At 49.8% G+C, this 15,241-nt stretch overlaps 8 protein-coding genes across 8 annotated transcripts; 3 read left to right on the top strand and 5 right to left on the bottom strand.

Annotated features, from left to right (window-relative positions):
• Nucleotides 1–63: 63 nt before the first annotated feature.
• On the top strand, nucleotides 64–3,868 carry C8Q69DRAFT_405316 (Pre-mRNA-processing ATP-dependent RNA helicase prp5; the record flags this gene model as incomplete). The annotated part of the gene is made up of 5 exons (XM_028628070.1): nucleotides 64–207; nucleotides 271–585; nucleotides 643–1,063; nucleotides 1,118–3,493; nucleotides 3,594–3,868. The coding sequence occupies 5 exons, from the start codon at nucleotides 64–66 to the stop codon at nucleotides 3,866–3,868; spliced, it is 3,531 nt and encodes a 1,176-aa protein (XP_028483369.1).
• A 356-nt stretch (nucleotides 3,869–4,224) lies between these two features.
• Nucleotides 4,225–4,869, bottom strand: C8Q69DRAFT_333434 (hypothetical protein). Its single transcript, XM_028627499.1, has one exon. It carries the CDS (start codon nucleotides 4,664–4,666, stop codon nucleotides 4,322–4,324), a length of 345 nt encoding a protein of 114 aa, XP_028483368.1. The 5' UTR covers nucleotides 4,667–4,869; the 3' UTR covers nucleotides 4,225–4,321.
• C8Q69DRAFT_474645 (hypothetical protein) lies at nucleotides 4,515–5,530 on the bottom strand. Its single transcript, XM_028631139.1, has 2 exons — nucleotides 4,996–5,530; nucleotides 4,515–4,865 (listed from the first exon to the last, which is right to left on the bottom strand). Exons 1-2 carry the CDS (start codon nucleotides 5,209–5,211, stop codon nucleotides 4,701–4,703), a joined length of 381 nt encoding a protein of 126 aa, XP_028483367.1. The 5' UTR covers nucleotides 5,212–5,530; the 3' UTR covers nucleotides 4,515–4,700.
• Nucleotides 5,531–6,508: 978 nt separating this feature from the next.
• C8Q69DRAFT_333437 (putative C2H2 transcription factor) lies at nucleotides 6,509–9,096 on the top strand. The gene is made up of 6 exons (XM_028627500.1): nucleotides 6,509–8,060; nucleotides 8,120–8,260; nucleotides 8,311–8,387; nucleotides 8,452–8,479; nucleotides 8,529–8,591; nucleotides 8,646–9,096. The coding sequence occupies exons 1-6, from the start codon at nucleotides 6,797–6,799 to the stop codon at nucleotides 8,753–8,755; spliced, it is 1,683 nt and encodes a 560-aa protein (XP_028483366.1). The 5' UTR covers nucleotides 6,509–6,796; the 3' UTR covers nucleotides 8,756–9,096.
• A 170-nt stretch (nucleotides 9,097–9,266) lies between these two features.
• C8Q69DRAFT_474626 (hypothetical protein) lies at nucleotides 9,267–10,434 on the bottom strand. The gene is made up of 2 exons (XM_028631138.1): nucleotides 9,903–10,434; nucleotides 9,267–9,785 (listed from the first exon to the last, which is right to left on the bottom strand). The coding sequence occupies exons 1-2, from the start codon at nucleotides 10,208–10,210 to the stop codon at nucleotides 9,437–9,439; spliced, it is 657 nt and encodes a 218-aa protein (XP_028483365.1). The 5' UTR covers nucleotides 10,211–10,434; the 3' UTR covers nucleotides 9,267–9,436.
• Nucleotides 10,435–10,655: 221 nt separating this feature from the next.
• Nucleotides 10,656–11,695, bottom strand: C8Q69DRAFT_446496 (cellulose-binding GDSL lipase/acylhydrolase; the record flags this gene model as incomplete). The annotated part of the gene is made up of 5 exons (XM_028629135.1): nucleotides 10,656–10,850; nucleotides 10,909–11,158; nucleotides 11,229–11,475; nucleotides 11,529–11,611; nucleotides 11,667–11,695. 5 exons carry the CDS (start codon nucleotides 11,693–11,695, stop codon nucleotides 10,656–10,658), a joined length of 804 nt encoding a protein of 267 aa, XP_028483364.1.
• Nucleotides 11,696–12,072: 377 nt separating this feature from the next.
• C8Q69DRAFT_446495 (3-oxoacyl-reductase) lies at nucleotides 12,073–13,071 on the bottom strand (the record flags this gene model as incomplete). Its single annotated transcript, XM_028629134.1, has 2 exons — nucleotides 12,073–12,908; nucleotides 13,002–13,071. The coding sequence occupies 2 exons, from the start codon at nucleotides 13,069–13,071 to the stop codon at nucleotides 12,073–12,075; spliced, it is 906 nt and encodes a 301-aa protein (XP_028483363.1).
• A 1,358-nt stretch (nucleotides 13,072–14,429) lies between these two features.
• Nucleotides 14,430–15,099, top strand: C8Q69DRAFT_508944 (hypothetical protein; the record flags this gene model as incomplete). Its single annotated transcript, XM_028633032.1, has 2 exons — nucleotides 14,430–14,860; nucleotides 14,928–15,099. The coding sequence occupies 2 exons, from the start codon at nucleotides 14,430–14,432 to the stop codon at nucleotides 15,097–15,099; spliced, it is 603 nt and encodes a 200-aa protein (XP_028483362.1).
• Nucleotides 15,100–15,241: the final 142 nt, after the last annotated feature.

The raw sequence follows: 15,241 nt of genomic DNA, 5'->3' as shown, positions 1-15,241 counted from the left end.
GATCTGCGTCACTACTGTCCCTGAGTTTTATCAGTAACACTCACTCATCGTTGGCCTGCAACAATGGCTCGCCACGGGGACACTCGCTCACCATCACCTGTAGGCAGCACATACTCTTCATCCAGGCGGAGCCGCAGAGAGGATGATCGATACGACAGAAGTCGACGAGATGACGGCAGGAGCTACCGCCGCTCACGCAGCCCTGAGGTACGGCATCGCATATCGGATCTGACTCGAAATGTCCGGTTCACTGACAGTAACTTGCTACAGAGGCGATATCGGGACCGTGATTTATACCGCAGGCGAGATCGCTCCTTAGATCGGCGCGATGATCATCGTGATGAAGATTCCTACAGACCGAGCAGAAGAGAACGTTCGAGAGATCGACGCCGTTCGAGAGACCGAGACGATGATCGGGATTACCGTCGGAGGAGTCGCGATAGGGATTATCGAAGCAGGCGAGATGACTCCCGCGATCGGGCTCGGAGGCGGAGAGACGATTCTACTGACTCGAAGCGCAAGTCTAGACGGGATGATAGCAGGGAACGTGCTTCGCCCAGAGATCCAGGCGCAAGGTCTCGCGAGGTCAGTAATTCCCTGATGGGGCTTTCAGGCAGAGCTTCTACTAACGGTGGAGTACAGGCCTCTAAGCCGTCCACGCCAGCTCCCGCCGCTCAGACAGACGAAGAGAAAAAGGCCGAACGGTTAGCCAGACTCGAAGCCTGGAAACAGAAACAGGCAGCGGAAAAGGAGCGGAAGCAGCGAGAACTAGCTGCATCTGGTGGTGCGCGGAGCATCTTGGAAGAAATTGACAAGAAATCCGGGTTATCACCCTCTGTTAGCTCTCCTCAGTCGCCGGCTACGCCAGGTAGTGACACTGCCCCGGCTTCTTATGCTGGTAAATTTGATCCGAAAGCGATCGTAAAGAAAGCTACAATTACTTCTACTGGCCCATCACCACTTGGGACCGACGTTGCTGTCCCCGAGACTGCCAAAGCCTCAATAACCACCGCGAATGGCAAGATCAAGGCTAACCAGCCCTCAAGCGATGCAAGCAAATCTTGTAAGTCACATCCCGCTCATTGTGTGCGTATGGCAGCTAATTATTGCTCCCCAGCTGTTCTATTGAAGGCAAAGGGCAACGTGAGTGGTTTCGGATTAGGGGCTAAGCCCGTCGCGGACGCTGAGAAGCCATCCACGACGCGAACACTAGGCTTTGGCGAAGAGGAGTCTACCCGAAAGAAATTGGAAAAGCTTCCGACGCCGCCGCTCGAGGACTCCACTAATGCTGTGGCAGAAGTTGCCGCTGAGGATGAGGACGACGACGTTGATATGCAAGACGGCGGCACGGAAGAGGAGAACGCGGCTGCTGCCCGCGCAGCTGCAGAGAAGCGAGAGGAGCGACTACAAGCCCAAAACTTGGCTTACCAGTCTCAGACGGCTGCTCAGACGAATGGCGACGTGGAAATGACCGATGCCTCGAACCAAGCTGCCAAGGCTGACGAGGAAGAGATTGATCCGCTGGATGCTTTCATGTCGGGTCTGACTGAATCTGGCCCTAAGAAACCGACAGTCAGATTCTCGAAAAAGAAGCAGGAACCAGAGGCCATATTTGGTGACGAAGATGATATCGACATCAGTGCTGTTGGCGATGGTGATGCGGAAGACTTCCTCGCCATTGCAAACAAGTCTCGAAAAAAGAAGGATATCCCTGCCGTGGATCACGCAAAGGCAAACTACGAGCCGTTCCGAAAGAGCTTCTACCATGAGCCGGTTGATCTGGCAGAGATGACGGAGGAGGAGGTCGCGAGTCTGAGACTGGAACTTGATGGCATCAAGGTCCGTGGCGTCAACGTGCCGAAGCCTGTCCAGAAATGGTCGCAGTGCGGACTGGGTGTGCAGACGCTTGATGTGATTCGTAAACTTGGCTACGAGAGCCCTACATCCATCCAGTCGCAGGCTATCCCGGCTATCATGTCAGGACGCGATGTCATTGGTGTAGCGAAGACTGGGTCTGGAAAGACGGTTGCCTTTTTGATCCCAATGTTCCGCCATATCAAAGACCAGAGACCTCTTGAGAATATGGAGGGCCCCATTAGTCTGATCATGACTCCGACTCGCGAGCTGGCGACGCAGATCCACAAGGACTGCAAGCCGTTCTTGAAAGCTCTTAACCTTCGGGCTGTCTGCGCCTATGGTGGTGCTCCAATCAAAGATCAGATTGCGGAGTTGAAGCGTGGTGCCGAGATCATTGTTGGTACCCCCGGACGGATAATCGATCTTCTTGCTGCAAATGCAGGACGCGTCACAAATCTGCGCCGTGTCACATACGTTGTGCTTGATGAAGCCGACCGGATGTTCGATATGGGCTTTGAACCTCAAGTGATGAAAATCATGGCTAACATCCGGCCAGACCGACAAACGGTTCTCTTTTCAGCTACCTTCCCGCGTAACATGGAGGCTCTAGCTCGGAAAACACTCACTAAGCCAGTTGAGATCGTTGTCGGGGGCAGAAGTGTCGTTGCGCCGGAGATTACGCAGATTGTAGAGGTACGGAGTGAAGAGACCAAGTTTGTGCGCTTGCTCGAGCTCTTGGGTAATCTCTATGATGACCCGGCCAACGAGGATGCCAGAGCCTTGATCTTCGTTGACCGCCAGGAAGCCGCTGATAGTCTGCTGAGGGATCTGATGCGCAAAGGATATCCCTGCATGTCAATCCATGGTGGAAAGGACCAGATCGATCGTGACTCGACCATTTCCGATTTCAAGGCTGGAATCTTCCCGGTCCTGATCGCAACTTCAGTGGCTGCTCGTGGGTTAGACGTTAAACAGCTTAAGCTCGTTGTCAACTACGATGCGCCCAACCATCTCGAAGATTATGTTCACCGAGCAGGCCGCACTGGACGTGCGGGTAACACCGGTACTGCTGTTACGTTTTTGACCGAAGAACAAGAGCGTTACTCGGTTGATATTGCTAAAGCTCTGAAACAAAGTGGCCAGGCGGTGCCGGAGCCGGTACAGAAGATGGTGGATTCTTTCATGGAGAAGGTCAAAGCGGGCAAGGAGAAGGCTAGTGGATCTGGTTTCGGAGGTAAGGGTCTTGAACGACTGGACCAGGAACGAGATGCCGCGCGTAATCGCGAAAGGAAGACGTACAAGACCGGCGATGAAGGCGAAGAGGACGAGAAGGAAGAGAAGGCCGACAAGGGCGAGGATATCTTCGCCAAGGCCGCATCGGGTATTCAGTCCGCTGCCGCTCCGCTAGCAGGCGTTCCCAAGGGCATCGACTTGGACGGCAAGATTACGGTGCACAGGACCGAAAAGCCAGCTCCTGGCACGTCAACGAACCCACTGGACAAGGTCGGTTCCGCCGTGGCCGATATCCACGCGCGTCTAAACCGCGCTGGTGTGATGAGGTCTGGAGTCCCTATCGACAACAAGGGCCCCGATGCTGGCGCCTTCCATGCCACGCTTGAGATCAATGACTTTCCTCGTAAGTATTCCCTAGAGATGCTACCCCTGACATTTTCTGCCGTTTCTACGATTTTCTGATCATTAGAGAAATATTTACTAACAACTGATGCTTCGAACAGAGAAAGCTCGTTGGGCCGTCACCAATCGCACCAATGTCGCCAAGATCCTGGAAGCCACTGGTACCTCCATCACCACCAAGGGAAGTTTCTATCCACCTGGCAAGGAGCCTGGCCCTACCGACAACCCCAAGTTGTACATCCTTGTTGAAGGAGACACCGAATTGGTCGTCACGAACGCCATGCGGGAGCTTATGCGTCTGCTGAAGGAAGGAACTCTTGCAGCGGCAGATAGTGAAGCTCGCGCGCCAGCCAGTGGCCGGTACAACGTTGTCTAGTCTGCTAGCCAGGTTCAAAGGATGGGGAATTGTGGTTTGTTCTTCGACTGAAAGATATCCTACATGGGTCTGTGTGCCTTCTTTCCGACGTATCTATATGGTCAGCCTGGTCTGTTACCTTCCGTCCGCTTTGTCAGATGCATCCGATATGATGGCGTGCGGCGTTTCCATTTGGTAATGACATGTAATTAATGTCGCAAGTATTTATAGACGAAATTCCGATGAGTACTTCTTAATCTTCGATTATACTGTTGGTATATCCATGTCGTAGAACTAAAGAGACCGACTGCCTCTCGTCTGATATCAGACGACTCGAACATTTGATCTACGTTGGGATAGGAAAATGTGTAAGTTGATATTCCTGCTGAGTTAAAAAAAAAAAGACAGAAGTGCTATATTATCCTATGCTCTCTCGAATCTAAACACGTCAACAATATCCCAATGCAATGTTCATCATCGCACCATGTAAGTCAGATCTGCCTCACGGAATCCCAACGCGCAAACCGCAAGGATGACACCGTCACCAGGAACGAATAACAAAGAAGACGCGAAACGCCCATCTGATGGTCTATGTAATGTAAAGAAGTCATCTGGCTCGAAGTCTGCTGAGCGCCCACCTCCCAAACAACGCCAGCTAGGAATTTCTAAAAGAAAAAAAAAAAAAATCAAAAGTACTGTACATACATACATGATCAGATGGGACCTGTCTGATTGATTGGAGACAGGACATGGGGGGGTATTCTTTTTTACCTGGAAAACAAAATAAAACGGAACGATATGAAAAAAAAAGCAATACATGGATAATCATCATCATCAAGGGAGAGAAGACTAACTACTCCCACCTCTGAGCCTGGGCGACATTATCTGCATCCCGCGCAGCTCTTTCTGTCCGACTAGCTTCGACCAGAGTCTGAGAATGCGTCTGGGCCTTCTGCGCCGCTAGCTGAGATCCCAATTTCCCTTTGTTTGCAGCATTAGCTTGTGCTTCGGCTCGTTTCTGGTAACACACAGCAGTCACGTCAGCGTTGATGCTCTCATTCTCGCGATATGGCAGGCAAAGAGGAGGGGGTAAAAAAAGCAGAATAAGGTAGGGTTAGGTATTGGGTATTATTATTATTAGTACTCACCTGCGCCGCCAGAGCAGCTTTGCTCCGGGGATCTTCCGCCTCAGTTGACGATCCGCCGTTCGTCCCTCCCAGTGTCCGGCCAGGTCCCATTGAGCTCACCTTTGGCGGGAGCGGGGCGCGGGGAGTGCTGGCAGCGGGCGGCGCGGTCCCTAGGACACGGCCGGGCTGGGAGAAAGGGTCGGATTTGTTGGCGGAGCGGGAGCAGATGTTGCCCATTGTGTGTGGAGAGTGGGAGAGATAAGAGTTAAGGTGAAGGTGGTGAAGATGAGGGGGGATTATTGACTGGATCTTCTAAGTAGCTGGCTGCAAGAAGAGAGCAGCGCAGTCGAGCGCGATTTAAAGGGTTGTTTCTCTTCGAGGTATCCGCCAAGCCCGACTGGCGGATGCGATCGCAACTGGAACTGGCGGGTTTGCTGGTTCTTTTAAAACCTGAGGGCAAAAATTGAGACTGGCGCTGAGTGTATAGTAAGTAGGTCTGATTGTTATCCACTGAGGTATATTAATAGGGATCGTTATTAGACGAGAAGTATTATTGATATAGGATAAGATGACGACGATCCGGTGGCTTTGGAGTAGAAGATTAAGGCGGTGCAGCACGTGGCGTGTTCCTGCACCCCGCATACTTATTATTCCTTACGACTGGATGTTTGCTGTATGGTCTAATACTACATACATAGACTTCCTCGGTTTGCTGGAGTCAGATGTGACATTTTGTGTTATGGCCAAGCTGACTGATGTGTTGACTGGCAGATGCGCAAGGCAAGTGTTGCGGACATAGAATGGTCTGCTGGTGGGGTACCAATGCCTCCAATTCCTCTCGAGGAGATCAAACGGTCTTCCATCTGGAGATAAAAGAGCAGATCATAGAAGATTTGGCAGATTATTTGGATGTATATGGAAACTTATACTTACTGCTGGATTGTATCGAAGGTAAGTTACTCTTACTGGCTAATGGGTCCACCTCGAACCTCTTTCTTGTTCCTGATCGCCGTGTGCGTTTCCGCGGGACAGACGAGGGACAGACCTGGATAAGGCATGCTTTTAGAAGTCCTCCTTCCTTCGATCTCTTGCTGCTGGAGTCGAGACCGGACGATGCTGCAGCGTGGGCATTATTACTATCAGGGCGATATCATTCGCGGAGACGGGCGGACAAATTGACGGGAAGTAATATCGAAAGTGCGTGTTCTACTGACTACTGTACTACTACTAACTTAACTGACTACTACTTATTCTAACCACCAAGGTCCTCACTTGCTCTCCGCGCCCGCAGCGCTGCGACTGCAGCCCCCAGGGTCCTCACGAGGTTCCCTCTGGCTGCGAGTTCGTCTCGCGTGCTGCTTTTGTCTCTACGATCGCCTTCTTCTTCCCCTCCCCCTCTTCCAAGCTCCAAGGGTCCTCTCCATTATCGCATGCTCAAGCACCGCGGTCAACATCCTCTGGCACGCCTGGCCTTTTCTCCGCCTTTATATCTTTGGTCCACCGAAAAATCGCCGTCAGACCGAGTGAGGAATTGAACAGGTGCGTCGTCGAAGATTGGACTGTGCGCACATGGTTGGTGAAGAGCTGCTGACACGAGAAATTCTCGAGCAGGTTCTCAAAGCTGCAGACGACCTCCAAATCTGTGCCTGAGCATCCCTACGGTCCCTCAGACGAGTTACGGCGACGAGCACACGCAGAGACGACCCCGAAGTCCTTTGCTTTTTCACTGGGGACCAACGGTCGAGTACAACGGCGGCCTGGTTCAGGAGGAGAAACTACGGGCATACAACCCCCCGTCAAGGAGGGGAGCAATTATTTTCAAATGTCGCTGGAGCTGAACGACAGCGACTTCTGCCTGGAGTGTCACTGGGAGGCATTTCAGATGGCTGGAAAAAATCCAATGCTGTCAGGCGGCCATGACTCTCAATCACAGTGGTGCTGCCCACCGGACGAAACGCATGACTCTCACGCTTGCACAATTGACGAGGCCTGCTGCGATGTGGACCATTGCTCCGTCGCCTGTGGTTCCGTATGCGATGGCTTCGTCGACTGCGATAATTCCACCGTTTGCTCCGAGTCCCATTGTGAGGACCAGAATTGCGAGAGCACCGGCCCTGTGTGCTTCGACAAACACTGTTTTGAGGACTCCCACGAGGGCCAGAGTTTAGAAGCCCTGCTCGGAGAGGACATCCAGCTCAATTGGGATACCCCAGGCTTCTTGCCCTCGACGTCAGCGCCCGGGAATGAGAGCTCCCAGGCACAGAAGCCAGAAGATCCATTTCATCACCATACTGTCGATTTCCGTGCCACTGACGAACTCTTCGCTTCTCTGTCGACCCCTGCCCACAATGCGCAGCACCATGATTCCTGTCATAGTGTGTCTTGCCAGGCTCCATCCAAAGAGTCCAGTGTAGGTCTATCGAGTCCCTCGTACTCGAGTCAGAGCGATCTGGCAAGCTTGGGGACATGTGATGTGTTAGGAGTCGGCCACGGCTATCTCAGCTGTGGTCACCATATCCATGGAGTGCATCCTCTTCTCCCGGATAGTAATATGGAGAGGTTCTTTGGCCTTCCTCCTTCGGTTGCTGCCCCCTGTTCCAACGCAGCTCACCAGCATGTGGGAAATCGCCTGAGGACTCCCGCAGCTACTGGTGTACATGGCTTTCATGGAGTATGTCGATCACATGCTCATGGCCATACCCACTGCCATTCACACCCATATATGCCGTACGCGCGCCATCACAGATCAAGTGTGAGTTCTCACTTGATGTCCAGTCCCGCCGACACACCACCGCCATTGGAAGGAGGCATATCATCAGGGCTGACAAGCCCTACTTTTCCTACTGATGACCACGAACCCCATATTTGCAAATGGACCTTCAATCACGATGGGATGAAAATCGCGTGTGGTGCCAGCTTCGCGGATGCTGGTGCGTTGCAAGAGCATTTGGTCTCGAAGCATATGGGCACGATGGACGGCAGGAAAGGTCACGGTTACTATTGCTGCTGGGAGGGATGTCATCGACCCGATGAACCCTTTTCGCAGAAGTCGAAATTGCAGGGCCACTTTCTCACTCATAGTAACTGTATGGCCGCGAATCACCCATTCCACTCGTGCGTCTGGCTAACCTACTTTGTCTAACAGTTAAAAGTTTCAAATGCTCGGTCTGCAGCAAGCCGTTTGCAAGGCAGGCAACTCTAGAACGCCATGAGCGGAGCCATCGGGGCGAGAAGCCTTATAAATGCCGAGAATGCGGGAAGGCATTTACTGATAGCAGCGAGCTCAGTATGTCAAATATGAAGTTCAGCGATGACCCCGGACTAACAATACGCCAGAAACACATTCACGCACTCACTCTGGCGAGAAGCCTTTTAAATGCAACTACCCAGGCTGTAATTTTCAGACAGGCGATGTATGTGTCTTGCCATTAGCCTTGTAGGAGATTTGAAGACGTGATTGCTGACAATCGCCTGTAGTCCTCAAACATGTCCAGCCACAAACTAAGTATGTTCCTTATTCACTGGTTGCGCGGATGGTGCTAACATGTTTTTAGCTCACGGAGAGCGTCGACACAAATGTCAATATCCGGGTTGCACGAAGAGCTTCACTCGTCCTGGTATGATTTCAGTCATGTTGCCATGGTATATTTCGATGTGCTAATCCACCTCAGATCAACTGAAACGTCACCTCAGAACGACCCATAAAGATGAACGTGGCTCGACTCTCACATCCCCAATGGCGGAACAATTTATGACCGCAGCTTTCGATAGTCTTGCATGATTCTGCAGCTCTGCTACGGCAGACCGGTGCTGCATACGACCTTTTGCATGCATACTAATGATCAAACCAGATGGCGGATCCGTTTTTGGATAGGACCGCTTATCCCGGTTAACCGGCGTTTTAAGGATAATAATGACCGACGAGTCGCCCACGAGCCGACTCACTAGGCGTTTTACATGGAATTTGACTGAATCCAATTTGGGATCAAAACACAAATCAAAAAAGGGTTGCAGGCGGATAGTTTCTTTCTTATGTCCCTATTATTCTTATCTACATGCTGTCTTCTCTGCCTCGGCGCCGCTCTTGGGAGGTTCGGGGTGATAACTCGCCTTGTCTTGCTCCTCCCGATACATAATTACCCCTGCTCTTCTTCATCTTGTTAGTATTTCTCTGTTCGGATTTACGGCACTTTAAGGGAACTTGAATGATCTATCCACGTATCTAGATACCATTGTACATACGAATCCAAACCAGCCTGTTATTACTTCTGCCAGAATGCAATCAAGCAGTAACTGCATCGCATACTCATGCATACAGATCAAACTGATTATCCTTTAACTAGTCTCTCTCCACATAAATCTCCCATCATCATGATCATTGTCTCTTACTCTCCATCACCTCGAACTCTACATATCACCCTCCAACCACACCAAAAACCAAACAGGAAGAAAGAAATAACAATCACTGCGCCTGCGCCCTCTCCTCCAACGCATCCACCGCACTTTGCAACTCCCTAATCCTCTGCCCCACCCTCCTCTTCACCTCCTCCCTCACCTCCTGGGGGATATCCTCCGGATCATAATTCGGCGCGACATCCCCGCCCAACGTCTCCTCTTTCACATCACTCTGGGTGTTATGATCCGTATGCACTCCGGGGTCATGCGAGACTCCCATTTCGGTATATAGCGTATAGATCCGCGTGAGGTGAGTAAGTGCATCGCGCGCTGCGGCGCGGTCGGATGGAGCGTATATAGTACCGGATTCGACGCTGTCGGTTGCGATTTCGAATTCGTCTTTTGCGGCTTCGTAGCTGGGAGGGGGTTTGGGGGTTAGTGTGTTATTGTATTAGATGTGGAGTGTGGGAGAGTCGAATCGGATTGGATTGAATTGAATTGAATGGTTGGGGGGAAGGGGGGTAAGATCGTACAGTTCTTCCAATTCTCCCACGAGGAGATCGGCCTCGCTTCGTCCAGACGAGGAGTTTAGTTCAGCGAATCCTCTAGCGTTAGGTACGGATACGGATACGGATACTGGTTTCCATGCGGGGATAGTAGACGTTGTGGATTGTTGAGGTTGAAGTCGAAGTCCATTTGGTCTGGGTGGCTCGATCTTGTGATATGTCCGAGCTGCGGCAATTGAGGTACGGGCTGAATTCGCAGTGTTGGTCTTAGAAGCTCTGCGAAGAACTGTCTTGATAATGGGAAGAGCTCGAGTGGGAATGTTCGATGGTGCCATTGTTGATTGAGAGAATCCGCGAATCGTTTGGTCGGAAAGGATGGAATAGAGATCGGTGAGAAGTGGTAGGTTTGATTTGGATCTCGTGGCGGAAACGGATGATTCGAATGACAGGAATTACTTCTGGTTGAGCATTTGTATGCTGTCCCCTTGGAGTGTCAGGTTGATTGCGGATAAGGAACTGTCGGGATGACGTTGGTAGGGGTCCTCTTATCTAATCTTCACGTGAGGTTCGCGTGATATTCTTATTCGGGGGGGAAGTCGCATTTAACCGGGACATTTATTTTAGGACTCTTCAATATCAGCAATGTAAACAGAAACTTGTTAATTTTGCCAGACCAGTCCTGGAATGGCTCCTGCACGTTGCATTTGCCATTGTATTCTATTTCCCAAATAGGAAAAATACAGACGGAACCAGTGTTTCAAAACACTAGCCATGCCAAGTTCAAGTACCGTTGACAACTCTCATGCGCGACAACAAATCCGCAGCCAATAATTCATGAACATTCGATGTCGGATGGTAGTCGTTGAACCATAAACATCCTGTTCCCTGACATTCCGCATCTTCGAACCCGTAGAAAGGGGCGTTGTCAAGCATTTCTGTCATGAAAGTCCAAGTATCATGTTCTAGCACCGAGGTCTATAAATATACTTAGTACTGGCTTGGCCCATGTCCTTGTACATACTTCCGGACATACATCTGGATGGTTTTGGCTAAACGCGTGAATTTTATCCTTCAATGCCTGATTGTATCGTTGCACAAACTCTGCGTGCACGGCCGTGTGATTCTCTCCCTTGATCCGAGGTGATCGAGTCGTCGGTGGGATATTGAGAAATATAAATCGCCGCGCATTCGCCTCATAGAGATCTTTAACAAGGTTAAAGTAACACTCAAGCAGAACTGGAAGCGTGGAATCGACATCTGCATCCATATACGAGTCTCCGATGCTTTGGAGGATAGAATAGTCAGACGACCTCTTTACATCGAGACGGAACAACAAAACAAATATTGACGTACTCATTGATACCGATCCAGATAGCAAATGCAGAATTTTCTGATCTCCAAGGAGCCCAGGCGGGCTGCGATGCATAATGAATTGCGAACGACTTGACCTGCGATACCAGGTCTCCAGGTACGCCGCGGATGACTGAATTGTTAATGCATGCGCCGCTGATAGCGAGATTATAGTTTAACATGAGACTCGTGTTGAGCACTGCTGTTAGATATCCCACCCAGTTGATGCCTCCCGCTGATGTGCCTTCGCCTATTGGTGAATTAGTTCTCGAGATGCCGCGGAAGGGAGAAACGAGAACTTACCTAGGGATGGGTTTCCCATAGGATTCTCAGCAGAAGGATACGTCCCATGCGGATTGAATCCAGTGGATGTATATGAGTCTCCGCTTTTGATCGGTTAGGGGTCATTCATCCCACAAGAAGAGATTGTGAGATGCATACAATGTGAAGAAATAAGTGGTTTCATTCATTTCTGCAGAGCTAATAGTGGCTATTATAGCACAGCTGACGGTTATCAGGTATTGGAGTACCTTGAATTTTTTTAAAAAAAAAAATACATTCTAGTTCACAACTAGATTTTCATGGTGTACGTTGTATAGACAAGCACTTTCCAGTCAACAATCATGTTACAGGTAGTGGAGATTAGTCTGTGTGTAAATTCATGGAGGGAAAGAAGTGACAACATGATATGAGTGCTTTCCATTCCCATAGCGGGAAGTAGTGTTTATTGTCAATCCTGGAAGATACGCGAGACGGAAAAGGACCATTGAATTCAAGGTCGCAAGAAATGCAAGTGAGCTGTTTTGATATTCCGCTAATGGTGAAGAGACGAAGAAGCCAAATATTTTCAAAAACTCATCCTCATTCCGCCGTTCGCACACACCACACTGCCAGTACACCAGGCCGCATCGGGTGTACAAAGCATTCCCACGATCCCAGCAACCTCACTGGGGAAACCCGGTCTGCATCCGCCCATCTTCTCCTTGACCATCTTGGCTTGTTCCTCCGTTAGACCTGCCAGTTCCTTCTCGTAGTCTACCACCCGGGAAAGAGGCGTATGATCCTGCCATCCCTGCATTTGCTTGAAGAACTCGTCTCCCACCTGGAAATACATATCACTGCAGACGGGACCTGGATTGATAGCATTAACAGTGGCTCGGTCTGCCAGTTCCCGCGCCCATGTTCGCGTCATCGCCTCCACTGCTGCCTTCGTACCGCCGTAGACGGCTTGGCCCTTGAATCCAATGGTCGAGGAGACGCTGGATGTACTGACGACGCGACCTGACTTGTCCGTGGGCAAGTATGGCGCGCATGCTTGTGTCAGGAGTAGAGGGGCTAGCACATTGATCACATAGTGCCAGTTGAAGTAGTCGCGATCCATGGGACCTTTTGCAGGGTCATTTAGAAATCGATCTTTGGATACTCCAGCATTATTTATCAAGATATCAATTTGGAACTTCCCATCCGGTCTGGTAAAGTTCCGTTTGGCTGCCGCTACAATCTTTTCCACTGCATCTTCTGTCTTCAGGAGATCTGCTTCGACGTTCACACAACGAATCGAGTGCTCTTTTGAGAGATAGTTGCACAGTCTCTCCGTCTTTTCCCGTGAAGGTTCAGATTCATAGGGGATGAGCAGGGAACAACCCTTCGCAGCGAGGTTGCGCGCTATGGCCTCACCGATTCCTGCATCAGGAGCCAGTATACTTAGCGTCCGATTTCAATTTTGTACTCAATGTTTCTTGAACTGGTGAATACTGATTTGGAGTACATGCATACCTTGAGCTCCACCGGTGACGATACCAAATTTCCCGTCTAGAGGCAGGGCAGCTGTCTGTGTGGGCGACATTATAGAAGTAAAACGTTAAAGAGTATACTGAAGACTTTCAAATGGCCAGGATACGAATCAATTGAAAACAGAAAGGGACCATAGCGACCATGCTTCGAGTCGGTGATGGCAACATTTTAATACAGCATACTGAAGACCCATTGATAGGAATGGATTGCATTCAGGCTGTTTAGCAAATATCATCAGATTTCACTCCATAAATAAGTAGGTGTCTGATGCTTTGTCTACTTGGATATAGTATAACGGTTAGCAAGGGTCTCGTGCTCACACGGGGAAATTATCCGACTGGGCAAATAGATACATTTTGCCGGCGGGTTAATTGAAAAGAGTATTCAGGTGGTTCTCCCGTGACATGAAAGGGCAAATATTGATGGTATGAGATATTTTTATCTTTGAGCTCGGTGATTAACTAGTCGTTGCCCAGCACATGACTGCAATTGATAACTAGACGAAAGACTGTCCATGACTACACGGTAGAGAAGTAAACAATCATATTGAACTATATAACAGAAGAAATGCAAGAGAACGGGTACCTGACTTCCTTCTTAACCCATACCCAATCAGAGAAGAACAGAACATCACCAAGTCCTTTCTCGCGTTGTATTTGTAAAGCCGCAGACTCTGTCACCTAGAATAACTGGACTTCCCACTCCAGCTAGCGGTAGTATGCAGATACCTCTGTAATAGGATTGAGAATGAATGTAGAGACATAAAAAATAAAAACGCTTTTGTCCATTGTATGGCGGGGTAGAGCCAGATGACTTGTCTCGAGGCTATTCGCACCCAATTATTTGGCCTAGCTTGGCATAAATAGTCGCCTCGCGCGGATGTGGGTGGATATATCAACACCTCCTCGACTTGCCATATCTCGAGAACTCGGCGACAGCCTAGCCTCTGTATCGCTTGAGTCTGTCGACTCTTGAGATATCTGGTGTTGTGGAGACTCTTGGCTGTGGCGGAGCCTCGCGAATACGAGAATGAAGTATTCCTACAATGGCTAGATCCGTTATACTGATGCAGCGGTCTCGCAAGATGAAGATAGTCTTGACTAGCAGTCGATGTTTTTTCCCATCATGATTGGAAGATAACATAGCTTCTCGAGCACATGGGCACGCAGTACCGGAGTCAAGTCGATCGACGGTCGAGTCTGCCTTACCAGAAGCTTGTGCGCCATGTTCGCATAGTGTGCATGATAATGACCACCAGCCTTGTGAGCTGGCTCTCGTATAAATCCAAGGAGGCAGGTCTCCGCCTGAAAATATAACCAGAGTCGAGTCCCACTTTTGTGCCAGAGATATCTATCTCTCTTTTCGTGTGGTTGCAAAGTTTAGGTAGCTATCCATATTTTATTGCCCTTCATGCTCGCCCTCCATATCGCCCTCTACGCGCTTCTAGGCGCATCTCTCGCGTTTGCAATTATAGAGCTAGGCTTGAGCGCACATGTTGTCTCTCTGTATCATCACATTCCGGTGCCAGAGTATGATTATTACAATGGTTACTCCTTCGAAGTGGTGGACATCAAGCCGCCTCCTATTCTCGATTTCATCATTTTCTCCTCCGCGTGGAGCGTGTTAATCACAGGAGTCGCCTTCTTCCTGCCTTTTTTCTACAGACAAAAGGAGAATACACTTACCACAAACAAGTTGATTTCCATTGGCCTCGTCGCGATGTACTTCGTCACTTGGGTCTTCTGGTTGGCGTCTTTCGCAAATATTGAATGGCTTCTGGGAGGATACTCGAGCGGGTCGTCCTATTTGGATGCTATGATTGCATTCGCAATACTACTTTGGTGAGTCTACCTTTGATACTTGAGCTGTTGCGTGAGACAATATAATTGACCATGAGAATTCCACCAGGCTTTCCTTCCTGGCTCTATTCATCCTGACTATCATCGCTATATGCGGTGTCTTGAAGTCAGACTTGCCCGGATATATGCCTTTCAAAATTGCAAATGTGGATGCTGCTCACAGCGCAGATCCTGCAGAGCTGGAAGCCCCAGAGATGGAAAGAGCTGAGGTTGCAGCGTAAATACGAGTTGTTTTTCACCTTGGCGCCAGGAGTTGGATGACTTGTTGTGATCCATAAATCGATGTTTTGGGAAGAAGGATGACTGAAAGTCTGAATATGTCATCTACGATGTAACATTTCCATTGATACCCATAAACTAATA

Source organism: Paecilomyces variotii, assembly GCF_004022145.1.
Source record: "Paecilomyces variotii strain CBS 101075 chromosome Unknown C8Q69scaffold_9, whole genome shotgun sequence".
In the NCBI taxonomy this organism is placed as follows: domain Eukaryota; kingdom Fungi; phylum Ascomycota; class Eurotiomycetes; order Eurotiales; family Thermoascaceae; genus Paecilomyces; species Paecilomyces variotii.
The sequence above is the reverse complement of the archived record's forward strand: the minus strand, read 5'-3'. Positions and strand labels throughout refer to the sequence as shown.